Source organism: Schistocerca piceifrons, chromosome 2, assembly GCF_021461385.2.
Source record: "Schistocerca piceifrons isolate TAMUIC-IGC-003096 chromosome 2, iqSchPice1.1, whole genome shotgun sequence".
NCBI lineage: Eukaryota > Metazoa > Arthropoda > Insecta > Orthoptera > Acrididae > Schistocerca > Schistocerca piceifrons.
The window spans coordinates 58,048,586-58,067,544 of record NC_060139.1 but is presented as its reverse complement, the minus strand read 5'-3'; the positions used below and the strand labels follow the sequence as shown (position 1 = coordinate 58,067,544).

Genomic DNA, 18,959 nt, shown 5'->3' with positions numbered 1-18,959 from the left:
CAACTAACCAAATAGGGGGAGCATTGAATTGCTTACAGGCACACAAAAAATAAAGAAAAGATTGCTATCTTTTGGACAAATCCTTGTCTGTGCTACAATGCACATGCCGCCCCCCCCCCCCCTACACACACACACACACACACACACACACACACACACACACAGAGAGAGAGAGAGAGAGAGAGAGAGAGAGAGAGAGAGAGAAGACAATAAATGTTGCAGTGTATCAAGCAGTTCCTTTGAAATACCATTCAGAAGCAGACTGATGCTCGGGAGCCTCTGTACTGGTCGTATTAACAATTCCTGAAGACTTTGGCGGCCACATTCTGGCTTTGTTTGACATATCTTCAGAAATGCATGGAAACGTGGTTTTGTTTGATCACACATTACCAGCATTTCTTTGGTGTTCTCGAAGAAGTTTACGAATGGCGGATATGCTTTGACTAGATCTGGTACCTGAAAAATGGAACAAAGTTCACAAAAAATCAGCCATGAAAAATTGACACAATTTTTGCAAAATTTTGTCGTTTGTGTGTGTGTGTGTGTGTGTGTGTGTGTGTGTGTGTTGGGGGGATGATGATGATACACAAACAAACAAACAAACGTAAGGGCACTCTACGGCCCTCCCCTATCTAAAACCTATCTCTGAGGGAATACGCACCTTCTGTTTAACTCAATCACTTGTCTTCATTTAAGTGATACGGATTTGTGTTTGTTAAAAGATTTTGTTTGGGCCCTCCAAAGCAACAGACAAATTTGTTACTAAATCCTTCTCTTACCTGGCATACAGCACACTGTACACAGATAATACTTGGCTAGTTTGGGGGGGGGGGGGGGGATAAAACTCTTATAAACAGTGAAGGCAAACAATTATCAAAAGATATACATTCAGGGCAAATTCTCTTGCTCCTTTCTCCCCTCACTCTTTCCACCTGATATAACCCTCCCCTCAATCCATCTGCATTGGCAGCTCAATACAGATGCACCTCTAGTATTCGGTGAGTTATTTACCTTTATTCCATAAATTACTTACACATTACGAGAAATTTTAATCACAAGGTTTAAGAAGAATCATCTTATTACAGCAGCAAAAGCACAATGCTTGCTACAACTCATTTAAACCCAAGACCGGGAATTCTGTTTCATCAACTATTTCAGGTGTTAGCCTTAAAAAAAGAAAGGAAATAAAAGACATGAAGAACAAAATCTTAACAAAAGGAAGTGAATGTGTACATCGCAAAACTGCTAAGTGGATCTCTAAACAAGTTGAGATAGGTAAAGATCTATTTAAAAGGCAACAGCAGATAGACAGATTGGCAAAAACATTAGTATTTGACATTTTTAGTACCCGTACCCTCTAAAATTTCTAAATCTAACCTGCACACTGTGTTCTTGCGTATCCTCATTCCTGAGATTACAGATGACACTAGTGTAATTTCACCAATCTTTTTGATATTGTTTGAACAAACAAAAATTAAAACCTAGTTCAGACAACTTCTGCAGTATTTACAGCTCTTACTTCTAATGTAGAAATCATAGTATCTTTGTTTAGTTGTGTCAATGTACAAAAGACCCATTACTGAGTACAAGGTAACAAGGTACGGCTATAGAGCTGCTTGTGGGAGCACGCTGGGACATGGTGGGGACAGGATAGAGCTGCTATACACTGATCCACGATTGAGTGTAGTTCGTGCAGGTCAAGACAAACATGGGGACTGCTTTGTTGTGGTTCTAAGTGACAGTTGCGGTACACACAGGCATGTGCTTTGTGCTTGATGAATGCACGCGTCCCACAAATTACATCTCTCACTTGCTTGTGTAGAATTTGTCACTCACCACAACCATCTGCCCTGACAACTCACAACAAGTGGAATCAAAATTCACTAAATAACTCACTACGATCCCATGTAACACTCAAATTGCATGTAATATTCACAGCAGAGATCTACTGAACACTCACTGGTTGCTACAAAACGTGACTTAGTTGCGCATAACCGGCCAACTGTAGGTGCAGCCAGGAGGTTTGACCAGGGTGTGTGTGTCCAGACGGCAAAAGGTGTGAACCAGTCACTTCAGTGAAACTGATGTGTTGGGCAGCATATTCAGCTATTGGGCAGTACAGCTGTCTCTTGGCCACAGTGTCAGTGGCTGCTCATGCAGATAAGTGGCTTGTTGGTTTCTAAGCCCTTTTAGAACACAGCACAGTGGTTGCAGTTTAGTTTGTCGATCACATGACTGGTTTAACAGGTAGCCCTGTCTTTGATGGGACAGGTGACGCTTGGGAGGTGGAAGACCGGTCCCATACATCCCGTGGCCTCTCTCGAACCTCACAAATGCACCTAGCAGGCCTAACCTGTCAGCACCACTTTCCTGCATGCTCCCACAATCAGCAGTACACCCTCCTCCACTGCCCTCCCCATCCCAGCTTCCTCCTCAACCCCACCACCCAGACTGCTGTCTGGCCTCGGTGGCCAGAGATAATGGTCTCTCTCTCTCTCTCTCTCTCTCTCTCTCTCTCTCTCTCTCTGTGTGTGTGTGTGTGTGTGTGTGTGTGTGTGTGTGTGTGTGTGGCAGAACAGGAAATGCACAATTGATATTTTGTATTTGTTTGTTTCTATCATTTCAATGTTTGTACATTTTTCTTCATTATCAGTAATACAGAAGTCATATATAAATTAGGTGGACCACTATTTTGTCAGACAGCCCAAAATACAGATTTTTCCATCAATTCAAAATTGTCATGTTCTCCAAAGAAAACTATGGTAAAAATTTTTTGAGTGACCTAAGTTTTCTCTCTGTCATTACACACACACACACACACACACACACACACACACACACACACACACACACACAAAGAATTGGAGAATGTAACTGGCAGTAAGCATACCGGACTGCATAAGATGCACTCTACACTATATAAACTACTGGAATCTGTGGGTGCTTGTGGTTTCAAACTGTAAAGCAGTAACACAAATTTTATGGTGCTTGCAAGGTTCATGTTCCAATTAATGGCACAGGTTTAAGAGAAAGATTTAATTTGTATTGCATACAATGAGATGTTCAACAGATTTCTGTAATATTCACTGCAATGGACATGCTGAAATCGTAAAACTGTCTGAAAGACCATAATCTGATCCTGGACATCTGTACTTTTGCAGGCCAAGTTCTCCAACTCAAAAATTCAATCTCGTGGAAGAACTAAAAAATGGCAGTGTTTGGTACAAATAAAGAGAAAGTAGCTGGAAGTTAAATGCCTATGCTGACTTGTGAGGTGAAGTAACTGTTAGGGAACCTTGCTGCAATAAAGATCCAGTGGCTGACTGGCCAATTTTCTACCTTCTGCGTTTGCTTTTTTTCCCTTTTCACCATTGCAATCTATTCCTTCATATTGTTACTTGTTTCACGTTGGGAAAAATTAAGAAATCCTTGGCTCTGAAAGCAATCATTTTTTTTAAATTTCTGTTTAAGCTTAGTTTCTGCTTCTACTTGGTAAAAGATTTTATTTTATTTATATAAATTTTATTGCGTTTGTTGGACCACTTTAGTCAATCTTATAAACACAATTTTTCAGTTTCTTGTTGGCCGAGTACTACTACGTCCCCAGACTCAACATTCTTTTTTCGTCTGAAATTACCTATCCTATTGTTTGTTCACTGATACTGATTTGTAACCTGGCCTGTTTGTCTTCAAGTTCCTCGCCTTTGTTTTATAAACCTTCTAATCTAATTTGTAGTTCCCTCATATCTTTCTCAATTTTCATAATCCATCACATACTGCTCAAACTGTTCCATAATTTCTCTGTAATTCTGTTGATGATTTCTTTTTCCCTTGTGTCCTGATCAGATGACCAAAGAACCAAGTGTGTTTTTTCCTATCACGATCGTAACTAGTTCTATTTCCTTGCAGACTGATCCATTAGAAGCTAGCACTGTCCATTTTTTTATGCATCTTTTGATTACTTGTCTTCCTTTCTTGAGTTTTCTTCTTTTTTGTGTAGTGTTCCAGTTAACATAAATTCTGTCCCGTAAGAGTTCCGGGTATATGTGTGCATCCGCACAGAAGGAGGAGGTCATGGCCGGTATTGCCAGAACTATATACTTATATGGATATGGTGTCTGTTCAACATCTCCATATAAGTTTATAGTTCTGGCAATACGAGCCATGACCTCCTCCTCCTCCTGTGCAGATGCACATGTATTCTCCGAACTTTTGCGGGACTTGGTAAGAATGTCTTCCACGAGTAATGAGTGTGTTGGGGCATGCGAGAGAGAGTCCCTGCCGTCACACTATCCTCTCTGTCCTCGGTCGCTCAGATGGATAGAGCATCTTCCGTGTAAGCAGGAGATCCCAGGTTCGAGTCCCGGTCAGGACACACATTTTCACCTGTCCCCGTTGATATATATCAATGCCCTTCAGCAGCTGAAGGTATTAATATAATTCTAATTTAATTCTTCAGTGTTGGGTGTTTGTGTGTTTAGGACTGGTCTTTATTAGGATTTCAATGTTGACTTTTTAAAGTTTCTGAGGCTCTTCATACTTCAAAACTTACCGATTGCTTTTGTCACAATTTCAACCTTCTCTTTGTTATTATGTGTCATTTCCCTTCTTCATTTTTCAGCATTAACTGCGAGGGCTGTCTTTTTATAGTTGTTTTCCAAATGTTTTTTAACTGTTTCTGGAATTGGTATTGTGGTAGTTTTCTTCTACTGAGTTGATCACATCTCATATTGTCTCTTGACTCACCAGACAGTTTGAGTGGATTTTTTCTGGTATGTATTAAGTTGGTGGATGACATTGTCTTCTGTTTTGTGGGTCTGAAATTTTAGCCGTGCTTGGTGTCTTTCTTCATGAACTGTCACATTCTGAGTCCACATCTTATATGAGGATTTAAGAGAGCAACATTTTCAGCTTCTTGTTTGATACTTAGTATAATTTCTTCTAAACTGTACATAAATTTTACGAGTTCTATGATTTCTTGATAATTATTATTTCTAATTAATTGATGTAAGTCTTAATTCCTCATTTATTCGTTGGTTTTCAGTTTATTCTTCTTTCTGGTGTGAATTTAGTTATGATTTTGGCTTTGGAGTGGTCTGAACTGGTGTTTATTCCTCTTAGTACCTTAATACTGCAAAATTCTCTGTGAAAAGATTTGACAATGTTTACGTGGCCTAGCTGCACTTTTTTCCTTACTCAGTCAAGATGTTCTCAAGTTTTAAGCTTGCTTTGTCTTATTTTGAAGTATGTTGATGTGAAGATGACGTTATGCTGTCTGCAAAAGTTCCTTGGTCTGCCCTATTAAATATGTCTGCTTGTGTCTGTATGTGTGGATGGATATGTGCGTGTGTGCGAGTGTATACCTGTCCTTTTTTCCCCCTAAGGTAAGTCTTTCCGCTCCCGGGATTGGAATGACTCCTTACCCTCTCCCTTAAAACCCACTTCCTTTCGTCTTCCCCTCTCCTTCCCTCTTTCCTGATGAGGCAACAGTTTGTTGCGAAAGCTTGAATTTTGTGTGTATGTTTGTGTTTGTTTGTGTGTCTATCGACCTGCCAGCGCTTTTGTTCGGTAAGTCACCTCATCTTTGTTTTTATATATAATTTTTCCCACGTGGAATGTTTCCTTCCATTATATATATATATATAGACACACACACACACACTGTCTAACTGAACATTTAACTTGATTCCTAGGTTATCAAAATAATGACTACAAACATTAAGAATGGAATTTCTAAAAACAGAATTTTGTTAACATTAAACATAAATTTAAATGGTAGGAAGTCTTTTGTGAAGGTTTTAAGGTTTTAGTCTGGGGTGTAGCCTTATGAGGAAGTGAATCATATGCAGTAAACATTTCAGACAAGAAGACAACAGAACATTTCAAAACGTGTTGCTATAGAAGATTGCTGAAGATTAGATATGTGGATCAAATAACTGATGAGGAGAAATTGAATAAAACTGGGGAAAAAAGGAATTTATGGCACAACATGACAAGGAGAAATGATCAGCTGTTAGAATACTCCGAAGCATCAACAAATTGTGAATTTGGTAATGGAGGGAAGTGTGGAGGATTAAATATGTAAAGGGGACAAATGCTTAAATACAGTAACCAGATTCAAATGGATTTAGGTTGCAATAGTTATGCAGAGGTGAAGAAGCTTGCATAATATACACTAGCATGGAGATCATACTGGTTTTCAGGCTGAAGAATGCAGAAAACAACAACAACAACATTTTATAACAGGTCCAGCTACTCTTTTCCATGTCACACATGACAGCCATGTTCAAAAACATCAAAAATTTACAGGATTTTTTGCAGTCATTGTCACTTACGTATTTCAGAAATATTTTTCCAATGCTGATTTCCTCTTTCCAACTGGCTGCAGCTGAGCGTAGTTCTTCCAACATTTGTTTGTGAACTTCATAGATAGGAGGAAGGTTTCCAAAAATTATTTTTAATTCAGTGTTATTCAACAGCGCACCACCCTGTTCCGATACATCCTCCAATGGGCTCTTGAACAGCTGCCAAAAAGAGATGCACAGATATTAAACACAATACAAAACAGACTCAACCTGCAATATACACCTGATTAGGCATAAGATTTGTGTATAATTCTCTCACACCCACATAAATTGTCACTAATACAGCAAAAACAATGTAAAATCTGGGCAGTTTGGCCTCACTGGGATGAGTGAGTGATCTCAGTTGGGTTGGATAGTGAGGGTATAAAAGAGGTGAGGGGCGGGAAAGGGGATGGATACCAATTTGCCAGCGGTCTTTCACATGGACAGACAGCTTGTTAGTGGTAATGCCCACAGACTGCCACACAGTGGTTGCAGCAAAATAGGCTGCTTTCACGTATGGCCCTGCCTTTCATGGTGCAGCAAATTCCTAGAATGGGTGGTACCACCTACAATGGATTTTCTCTGATAGACTACATCCAGCAATCTACTCTTAAATGTGCCTGTCTGCCACTCAATGCCGTCCTTTTTTTTCTGGTGCATAGTAATCGATCTACACTTAAAGAACTATTCTATAATCCATAATTATGTATCTGACACTATTTCTATACCATTCCACTCTCTAACAGTGTGTGGGAAAAACAAACACTTCAATCTTTCTGTGCAAGCTCTGATTTCACCTATTTTATTATAATGAGCATTTCTCCCTATGTAGATGGGTGTCAACAAAATATTTCATTCGGAACAGAACACTGGAGAGTGAAATTTCGTGAAGAGGTCTCGCCACAACAAAAGACATCTTTGTTTTAATGATTGCCACCACAATTATCACATCTGTGACACACACTCCCTATTTTACGATAATAAAAATTGAGCTGACCCTCTTTGAACGTTTTTGATGTGGTCTGTCAATCCTATCTGGCATGAATTGCATAGTGCACAGCAATAATCTAGCACATGACAGACACACAAGAATAGTGTAGGCAGTGAACAATACAAGGAAAAGACAGATTGCTACTTACTGTAAAGATAACACATTAAGTTGCACAAAAGCGAAACAAAAGACACTTACACACACTCATTTACACTGGCAAGCACACGGCTACTATCTCCAGAAGCTTGGACTGGAATGCAGCTAATGTGTAAGTGCCTTTTCATTGTGCCTGTCTGCAACTTAAAGGGTCACCTTTACAGTAAGTGGCACTTTTATCTTTTCCTTATATTGTTGTCCAAAATAATATTCAGAGAAAGCATTTGGTACATTTCAGACAATATTTAATCCTACAACCAACTCTGAACACGCAATTTTGCCAACAAATCAAGGGTAGGTGGAAGTCACCACCAAGTATAATTGTACGAGTGGAGTACTTATTTGAAATGAGACTCAAGTCTTGAAGCTTTCAGCAACTGTATCATCTGAATCAGAAAGTTGGTAAAAAGAACCAGTTCTTAATTTATTCTGGTTGTCAAGTATAACCTCTACCCATACTGCCTCACAGGAACTATCTACTTCAATTTTGCCACAAGACAGGCTACATCTAACAGCAACAAACACACCACCATCAACTGCACTTAATTTATGCTTTCTGAACACTGCCCGGTCCTCTGTAAAAATTTCAGCTGAACTACTCTGGTTTTAGCCAGCTTACAGTACCCAAAACAATTTGTGCTCCAGTGCTTTCTATTAGCACCTGGAGCTCCGGTTCTTTCCCAACACAGCTGTGACAGTTTACTACTATAATACCCATGGGTCGTATGTCAATTCTTGTCCCATGTTTGATCTGCACCCTTTGAAACTAAAACCCTTTTCGTTCTTCTCCAAGACCCTCTAACCTAAAAGAACTGCCTAGTGCTCTACGCACAGCCCTCCACTACCGTGTAGTCGATCCCTTATCTATTAAGCCCGATGATCCACCACATTATGGTGCAAGACGAAGAATCTGCAGCCTACATGGTTGTCAAACTGTCTGAGCCTCTGATTCAAACCCTCCATTCGATTCTGTACCAAAGGTCTGCAACTAGTTCTGTCAATGATGTTACAGATTAAGTAATTTTTTGCTGCGGGTAACGGTAGCTGAAGTAATCAATGTTTCTAAAGTAATCCACTTTTACAGGAACGCGACCTGTTTCAACTGATCTAAAAGCTGCCATTATGTACGTAAGGGGGTGATTACAGCTGTGGTATTATTACTGGGACAGGTATCTGTTTTACTATTACAATGTCAATTGTAGGTTTCCTATCTTGTAGCTATACACCCAAAGATTTGACTTGAAACCATGAAACCAGTCTTGTTCATGTAAAATTTTATATACAGCTGGAAGGAGTAATTTCAGAAACATGGATGCTACAAATGGCTAGCTCTGCCTCCATCTCGCGATCAAGACTGGCAGTCTTTGCCAATTCAGCTACACTACGCGATTAAAAGTATTCCAGCACCTCCCTTGAAATGACTTACAAGTTCATGGCACCCTCCATTGGTAATGCTGGAATTCAATAGGGTCTTGGCCCACCCTTAGCCTTGATGAGCGCTTCCACATTTGCAGGCATACGTTCAATCAGGTGCTGGAAGGTTTCTTGGGGAATGGCAGCACATCCTCCACGGACTGCTGCACTGAGGAGAGGTATTGATGTCCGTCAGTGAGGTCTGGCACAAAGTCGGCGTTCCAAAACATCCCAAAGGTGTTCTATAGGATTCAGGTCAGGACTCTGGGCAGGGCAGGCCAGTCCATTACAAGGATATTATTGTCGTGTAACCACTCTGCCACAGGCCATGCATTATGAACAGTTGCTCAATTGTGTTGAAAGATGCAATTGCCAGCCCCGAATTGCTCTTCAACTGTGGGAAGCAAGAAGGTGCTTAAAACATCAATGTAGGCCTGTGCTGTGATAACACAACGTTCTTCCACTGTTCAATCGCCCGATTTTACGCTCCTTACACCAAGTGAGGCGTTGTTCAGCATTCACTGGTGTGATGTGTGGTTTATGAGCAGCCGCTCGAGCATGAAATCCCAAGTTTTCTCACCTCCCGCCTAACTGTCATAGTACTTGCAGTGGATCCTGATGCAGTTTGGAATTCCTGTGTGATGGTCTTCAACTGTCGGTAGTCTCTGCCAGTCAACAGATAACTTCGGCCTGTAAGTTTTTGTGCTGTACATGTCCTTTCACGTTTCCACTTCACTATCACATTGGAAACAGTGGACCTAGGGATGTTTAGGAACCTGGAAATCTCGCGTACAGATGTATGAAGCAAGTGACACCCAATCACCTGACCACGTTCGAAGTCCGTGAGTTCCGCGGAGCGTCCCATTCTGCTCTCTCCCGATGTTTAATGACTACTGAGGTCACTGATATGGAGTACCTGGCAGTAGGTGGTGGCACACTGCACCTAATATGAAAAAACATATTTTTTGGGGGTTTCCAGATACTTTTGATCACATAGTGTGGCTGACTGAAACCAGAGAGAATCTATTCTGAATCAAAGTGGCACACATTACTAGTACACACATGAGCCATCACTTGCAGCTGGCTGCACACTGTGCTCTTTGTGGCATCTAGAAGGATCTGTTTCACATCTTGGATGACTCACCCCGGTATGCACACTTTGTCCATGCAATTTAAGGATATTGCTGATGGGCATCATTTTGGGGGACCTCTCCTCGGTAACCATGTCCTTAATGGGGCCCATTATGTGCATAATTTTGGAGCTCCCAATTACTAATAATCCCACCCTCTATAATTGCTCAGATCTTGCAGGCTGAGAGGCTTCCTCTAAAATGAGACAAGCGGCTGCATCTGAGTCAGAATTTTTTATCAGCCACAGATAGCACCTTAAACCTGTTTATAGATAAACAGAGGGATTGGGGGGGGAGGGGGAGGGGTTGTAGTGTAAAGACTGGAATCTTGCTTTTAACATTTAGAAACGTAAAATTCCGCAAACTGAAAAAAAGCTTAGTAATCTATGACCATAAAATCAATGAGTCACTGTTGGAATCACCCACCTCATACAAATGTCTGGATGATGCACTTTTTAGGGATACGAAACCACATAGTCTCAGTTGCAGGTAAAGCAAATGGTATGCTTTAGTTTATTGGTAGAATACTTGGGAAAGTAATCAGTCTACTAAGGAGATTGATTACAAATCACTTGTGCGACCCATTGTAGAATATTGCTAAACTGTGTGGGACCCATACCGCATAGGACTAACAGGAGATATGGAATATGTACAGAGGAGAGGAGAGGAGGCAGCATGAACGGTCACAGGTTTGTTTGACCCATGGGAGAGTGTCAGAGAGATCCTGAAGAAACTAAACTGGAAGGCTCTTGAAGATAGACAAAGTATCCAGAGAAAGCCTACTTACAGTGTTTCAAGAACTGGCTTTAAATGATTATTCTAGAAATACACAAATCCCTACTTATCGCCCATGTACGGATTGTGAGGAAACGGTTAGATTAATTACTGCATGCATGCAAACTTACTGTTGTCCATAGGTGAATGGAACGGGAAGAAACTCAAATATTTGTTACAGTGAGGTCTCAACTTCTGACATCCACTTTATAGTGGTTTTCAGAGTCCAGGTGTAGATGTAGATATCAGAACACTGTGCCTAGGAAGCTCACAAACACGCAAGAAATTTAAGAATGAAACTAATAACCACACAAGTAACCGAAAACACTTCACTCCTGTTTGGAGTTCGTAGCTCATTGTTATTCCATCAGTAATACAGATGTTTAGCAAAAATTAACCCAATGTATTCTACAACACAGACACATGGCATCTCTGTGGGCTCTTATACACACCATTGCCACCCGGGCGGTGAGCACATAGTAGAGAGCTGTGAGTGTGTGTATCTGGGAACAGTGAGGCCATAACCAACAATTAAGGTATAGATTAAAACAAAAAGTACACTTTCATTCAAATATATTTACATATGCATTACCACACAAAACTTTTTGTTGTGTGATATGTTTTTAAACTCTTTAGGATGGACTATTTCCATCACCATTTCTCTTAAATTGTTTACAAATGAATCACTGTCATCAACAAAATCATTGTCTCACTTATTTTCACCTACACATTCCTCTAAAAAAACTACAATCTCTTCCCTAGTAACGACTGTGCATGATGATCTTTTGTGCCTACTAAATTGAATGTATTAATTACAATCTTTTTCTCCATACAACTGCTACAGTTTTCAACACAAAGTTAACACAGGCATCAACAGATGACAGTACTATGCAGCACTGATGCCTATACAGTCATATTTGAGAACGTAGCATATGAGAGCTACAAAACATTATGTCCAATTAGGCTTGACGTTGGAGTTGAAAACAAGGTGCAGTGTGGAGCACCGCTCACCACTGGAATGGGAAGGGTAATTTCAATATTTGTGTATTAATTCGTCCTACAACTGAAGAGATTACTACTTTTGTCAAATAGAATAACTGGGTACCTGTAAATTTGTTTACCTGGGGTAGTCTTACCTAACACAAAATTCACTGAATTAACTACCAGTGATATTTCTGTAGGCAGTGCACATACAACAGATAAATATGAAGAGTAAACCTCACTCTATGTCATATGCAAAGACGTAGCAATATCAATATGTCCGTGATAAGATTAAAAAAAATTCCTGTCCCTCCTACAGATACATGTTTCTACAGTGTCAAGATCTCAGCGAAGGTACTTCACTTGAAGCAAGATGAAGTTGCATTTCAAAATGCATATTGGGTGGCAAAATAAATATTTGTAGAACAGAAGACTGATTTTGAAAGAGAGAGAATGGCTGCTAGTCCTTACTTTAAGGAGCCGAAATTGCAGTAATGCTTGTAGGAGCACACATAAGAGAAAAAAACTATCCTAGCTTTCAGAATTATTAATTCCTCCCTCAAGGAGGAAAGAGGGACAAGACAGTAATGAAAATAGATGTCTGCAAAGGGGTACAAGAGAGAGCACTTGCTCCTGCCCTCCTAGAATCTGGAGTACAAAGTTTTTATTATATACTCAGTGGACAACCATCAATTATCTATTATCTGGGATATAATAAGGTTTTTTGGCATCACCGATAAAATTTAGTTCTTATAGTATGATGCCTCATGAAACTGATCAATTTATTTGTATCAAAAGTGGAAATTTTAGTATCTTTACCCTCCTTGGAAAAATTTCAGAGTGAGTATGAAGTGAAAACAAATGCGTCTACGACTAGTACTGCAATTTCAGCTCCTGAAGGTAAGAACAGGCAAGCCAGTCTGGTTATTCAGTAACTTTATAGTTTCCTCAAGCGAAATTTTCTTTTGATACAGTAGACCATGTTTTCATTTAACTTTCCAAAGTTTGCTATGCTCAGGTTTTTCGTCTATCAACTTAGAACAAGAACATATGCAGTGGAAAAACATTTGGGGACAAGTTACTTGGTGTATGAATATCAACAAAGGATTTCAGTTAAGTAACAAATGAGAAATTGATTCTGAATAGGGTATAACCGTAAGGGTCTACATGTAGAGTGAGTTTGCATGAAATGTGCAAGCCCAATTCAATAACAGTTCTGCAAGTTCAAAACTTAAAGTGACCAATAATCTAACACTATTCTTTTAGGACTAAAAGAGAGGGGCCACTGAACACCAAAGACATTAGTGACAACTACTCTGGGGATTTTCACTGCAAAATCAGTACAGAAAAAAAGGACACACTGCCTCCCAGAGACAACTGAACAGTTCCTTACATTATTGTGCTGCCGCTAAAGAATAAAAACATGTAACATTTGTTTGCAGTGGTGCAATAAATGTAGTGCTTGCTCTGCATGGCAGTGGGAGGTTGCATGGAGTGTTCTTTATTGATGCATACAATGGGTAGTGGAGTGACTCTGTGTGTGTGTGTGTGTGTGTGTGTGTGTGTGTGTGTGTGTGTGACCCTGACAGAAACTTGACGAACAGTACTTATCCACACATTCTGTGGAGTGAGAGTAATTAAACAGAGGTGGTATGATGTCCTGTGACAGTCTTCTCTGGTTTTCATTCATACTACTGTATTAACTTGGATGAATAATGAAACAGACGTGTTTTCATAAACACCTCAAACGTCAGTATCTTTCCTATAGCCACTGCATCAGCATGATAGTGCTCCCATAGCGACAACAAATAAAAGAGTGCTGTGTTGATATGAATTTAATACGAATTATCATCATGACAAGCAATCAGTTATATTATGCGTAGGACATGAAATTTGGGTAAAATGGTGACAGAGGCCAGTATTGCCCACTCCTTTTATGTTTCTTCTATTCCATGCTAACAAGCTATTAATGACATTTCCTTTGTGGGGGACCCCAGCCATACAGAATTTTTTGAAAGAAATTTCCACAATTTGATTGTTAATTATTCATTTATTGTACACAATCATGATTTTGGCTTTGTAGCCATTTTTAAGGGCATGTTGAAACTTAAAATATGTTTGACATATCCATAACAAATAACCACTGAAAATACATTATTTCTGGTCTTACAGACCAGATGTCATGTTAAAGATATGAGTATATCTAAAAACAAAGATGATGAGACTTACCAAACAAAAGCGCTGGCAGGTCGATAGACACACAAACAAACACAAACATACACACAAAATTCAAGCTTTCGCAACAAACGGTTGCTTCGTCAGGAAAGAGGGAAGGAGAGGGAAAGACGAAAGGATGTGGGTTTTAAGGGAGAGGGTAAGGAGTCATTCCAATCCCGGAAGCGGAAAGACTTACCTTAGGGGGGAAAAAGGACAGGTATACACGCGCGCGCGCGCGCGCGCGCGCACACACACACACACACACACACACACACACACACACACACACACACACACACACACACACACACATATATACACAGACACAAGCAGACATACGAGGGCAGTTCAATAAGTAATGCAACACATTTTTTTTCTCGGCCAATTTTGGTTGAAAAAAACCGGAAATTTCTTGTGGAATATTTTCAAACATTCCCGCTTCGTCTCGTATAGTTTCATTGACTTCCGACAGGTGGCAGTGCTGTACGGAGCTGTTAAAATGGCCGTCTGTAACGGATGTGCGTTGCAAACAACGGGCAGTGATCGAGTTTCTTTTGGCGGAAAACCAGGGCATCTCAGATATTCATAGGCGCTTGCAGAATGTCTACGGTGATCTGGCAGTGGACAAAAGCACGGTGAGTCGTTGGGCAAAGCGTGTGTCATCATCGCCGCAAGGTCAAGCAAGACTGTCTGATCTCCCGCGTGCGGGCCGGCCGTGCACAGCTGTGACTCCTGCAATGGCGGAGCGTGTGAACACACTCGTTCGAGATGATCGACGGATCACCATCAAACAACTCAGTGCTCAATTTGACATCTCTGTTGGTAGTGCTGTCACAATTGTTCACCAGTTGGGATATTCAAAGGTTTGTTCCCGCTGGGTCCCTCGTTGTCTAACTGAACACCATAAAGAGCAAAGGAGAACCATCTGTGCGGAATTGCTTGCTCGTCATGTGGCTGAGGGTGACAATTTCTTGTCAAAGATTGTTACAGGCGATGAAACATGGGTTCATCACTTCGAACCTGAAACAAAACGGCAATCAATGGAATGGCGCCACACCCACTCCCCTACCAAGAAAAAGTTTAAAGCCATACCCTCAGCCGGTAAAGTCATGGTTACAGTCTTCTGGGATGCTGAAGGGGTTATTCTGTTCGATGTCCTTCCCCATGGTCAAACGATCAACTCTGAAGTGTATTGTGCTACTCTTCAGAAATTGAAGAAACGACTTCAGCGTGTTCGTAGGCACAAAAATCAGAACGAACTTCTCCTTCTTCATGACAACGCAAGACCTCACACAATTCTTCGCACCCGAGAGGAGCTCACAAAACTTCAGTGGACTGTTCTTCCTCATGCACCCTACAGCCCCGATCTCGCACCGTCGGATTTCCATATGTTTGGCCCAATGGAGGACGCAATCCATGGGACGCACTACGCGGATGATGAAGAAGTTATTGATGCAGTACGATGTTGGCTCCGACATCGACCAGTGGAATGGTACAGTGCAGGCATACAGGCCCTCATTTCAAGGTGGCGTAAGGCCGTAGCATTGAATGGAGATTACGTTGAAAAATAGTGTTGTGTAGCTAAAAGATTGGGGAATAACCTGGTGTATTTCAATGCTGAATAAAACAACCCCTGTTTCAGAAAAAAAATGTGTTGCATTACTTATTGAACTGCCGTCGTATGTGTGTGTATATGCGGATGGATGTGTGTGTGTGTGTGTGTGTGTGTGTGTGTGTGTGTGTGTGTGCGCACGATTGTATACCTGTCCTTTTTTCCCCCTAAGATAAGTCTTTCCGCTCCCAGGATTGGAATGGATCCTCACCCTCTCCCTTAAAACCCACATCCTTTCGTCTTTCCCTCTTTCCTGACGAAGCAACCGTTTGTTGCGAAAGCTTGAATTGTGTGTATGTATGTTTGTGTGTCTATCGACCTGCCAGCACTTTTGTTTGGTAAGTCTCATCATCTTTGTTTTTAGATATATTTTTCCCACGTGGAATGTTTCCCTCTATTATATTCATATCATTAATTTAAAGATATGAGTACATATACAAGATACAAAACAGAGCTGACATACTGCACCGTGTGATATCATTAACATACAGTGTGGCATATTTAACAGTTTATATATTCCTGTGACCTGCATTCATTACTTCTGTTCACCAACTGTTATCGGCATATGTCAGATGATGAAAAGAAGTGATGAATGCAGGTCACAGGACTATATTAGCTGTTAAAAACTGTTAAATACACCACACTCTCTTACTGATATTGCATGGTGCACGATGTCAGCTATATTCTGTATCTTGGTTATGTACTCGTATCCTGTAATATGACAACTGATCTGGGAAACCAGAAATGTGTATTTATGACAATGACACGTCAGACATATTTTTAAAATTTCAACTTGCACTTGAGAATGGCTACAAAGCCAAAATCATCACTGTGTACAATAAATAAACAGTTAACAGTCAAATAGCAGGAATTTCTTTAAAAAAGCTAACAAGTTATGGTTTTTACTCCCCACCTACAAGACCTTACATCAATATGCAGGCATTCTCTGTTTCCTTTTATGACAATGGGACGTTAAACTCCATTGTTCCTTACTTCTAGAAACTGCACGATTCCTACTGCTTCAACAATGAGACATTCTCAACTTGACTTTTGTTGGGGGAAGAACGCAACTGCGATGGTAAGCTCTGAGAATGGATGCAGCCCTTGGCCAAAATACAGTAGAATGTGGCTTACAATGTTAACCAGGAACATAAATAATAAGATGTTGAAAGGAATAAGCTGTACTGTGGTAAAAAGAATAATATGCCTTTGGCGGACAACATTTGGCGCGGGGGCGGGGGGGGTTTAGTCTTCAGGTCTTTCATATCATATCATATATCGTGGAAGAAGGAACGGTTTGTGAATTTTATAGTCTGTCTCGAAGAAAATACAGAAAGTCATTTAAAAATACTGTTTTATTTTGAATAAAATTAGTTGCATGGTGTAATTATGGTCTGTTATCAGTGTTAGTTTCTGAAATTCATTAGCTGTAATGTTACTGCAGTCATAATTTGAACAGTGATAAAAGACAGTCAGATAACTAAAAATGATATTGTGGCAGCGCATAGCCTTTTATCTTCATTGACAGGAGCTTCCCCCACACTGCAAATCTGCGACACAAGGAATATTTTAATTCCAGGAAGAATTGTTTCACTGGCAATATGTTTCTCTTCTTGCAGCAGGTAAAGTAGCTCAGGGCAAAGTAAATAGTATTATTAGAGAGACGACACTCTAGTGATTATTTATTTCTCACATCAGAATCATTCATACATCAATTAGCTATACGGGTACATGTGTCTAATAATTAATCCTTTTGCTGTACTTTAGACATATTTGACCCATTTATAAACCACCTTAATGAAACGATCAAGTTGTATTACAGGCAAGGCGACCCCATCTGTGGTGTTCTGCTCGCTAGTGTAAGTCTCTATTTGACGCTACTTAGGTGACATGCATGTTAATGACAAAGAGAACAGCACAACACGCAGTCCCTGAGCGGATAAAATCTGCAACCCAGCTGGGAATCGAACACCCCCTTCCCCCGCCACATGGCTGTGAGCCCTGCTGACTGCTGAGCTAATGAGGCAGATAATCTCCTTAATAATTGGACAAAAATTGAAGTAGATTAACCTGCAGGACCTCTATCTAATGCAAGGGGATCTGTTTTCTTTAATTTCGTAGTACCTGGCGGCAATACTTACTACAATTATCACAAATTGTTGGTGATTACTGCTTCAAGTGTGCATACATATGTATTCACTTACACTGTGCATTTTATGGTCTCTGCTTTATCTTAAAGGTTTGGAACAATATTTAGGTAAGTTTCTCTTTAACTTTGGAACATTTCTTTGGAAAGCAACTTCAATTAACCAGTGAAAAGGCTCATTTACATTCCTTGGGGCAATACTGTCCCAACATACCACAATTGCAGCTTATGTACTTGCATCTGAATATCTTCTTATGATATGTAATATTATACACACTAATCAAGCACTGGGAACAGAAGTTTACTATCAGCTTGTAGTACATTGGCTGCTCAGACAAGTCCCACCACCTTCTCTCAGGGCAGCCAACTCATAGTTTATAAAAGAAACGGATGTGTAATAAGGTTGCAGAAGTTACACAAAAGTTCATGGTGAGGTGCTAGAAGGGGCAGGTACCAGTGAAGTCTCATCACTCATTCTTGTTAATAATACTGGCAATCACTAGGTATAACACCACATGCATACATAAAAGGGAGATAGAGAACCTTGCACTAGTTTAATTTCAAATCATCTTTTAGGTCATGTACTCGAGAAAAATAGAATTCATTGTTACTGATTAAAGTGTTGTGCTGACAGACAGACAGACAGAAAAAGTCACATCAGAGACAAATGATGAGGTACTCTAATGCCTTCCAGATTTATCAGAATTTAAATGGGCTGGACCTTACCAACCAAGACAGTTCACTGGTTATGTTAATAATGTACTTGGCCATGTGCTTTTGTTTAGCATCAGTGAAAATGGTGAGATGCCAAAGTCATTTGCCATTTTTTGTTCGAAGATGGGCCTAAAATAAAAGCCTTGCCGCATTATCTACCAATTCCTGAAAGTATTCGATATGCAGAACAAACTGGAAATGCTTTCAGCATAAATGAACCTGGTAATGGGATACCATATTTTACCAACACTTAGAAGCTACTGGGCAAGTGAGCCCGCTTTGTTTGTTTTTATACAGTTAAGATTATGACACCACAACCATTTGTAGACTTACAATTGTAAATATGTACATTTATCACACACTACAGATCAATCAGTAAAGAAAGATTACACAAACAAAGTGAGACCTGCAATTGAAGAACCACCTGCACAATTCAGAAAAGCTGGTGCTGCTGGAAAGGATCCATATGGCACAGGCT

General features: G+C 40.2%; 1 protein-coding gene across 1 annotated transcript in view; it reads right to left on the bottom strand.

Annotated features, from left to right (window-relative positions):
- The window catches only part of LOC124776274 (protein ECT2), a 212,628-nt gene that overhangs the window by 71,854 nt on the left and 121,815 nt on the right, over positions 1 to 18,959 (bottom strand). Inside the window, exons 10-11 of the mRNA XM_047251178.1 lie at positions 6,336 to 6,524; positions 249 to 456 (exon numbers count right to left, since the gene is read on the bottom strand). Coding sequence (XP_047107134.1) covers positions 249 to 456; positions 6,336 to 6,524 — 397 coding nt within the window. The remainder of the gene's footprint in view (positions 1 to 248; positions 457 to 6,335; positions 6,525 to 18,959) is intronic.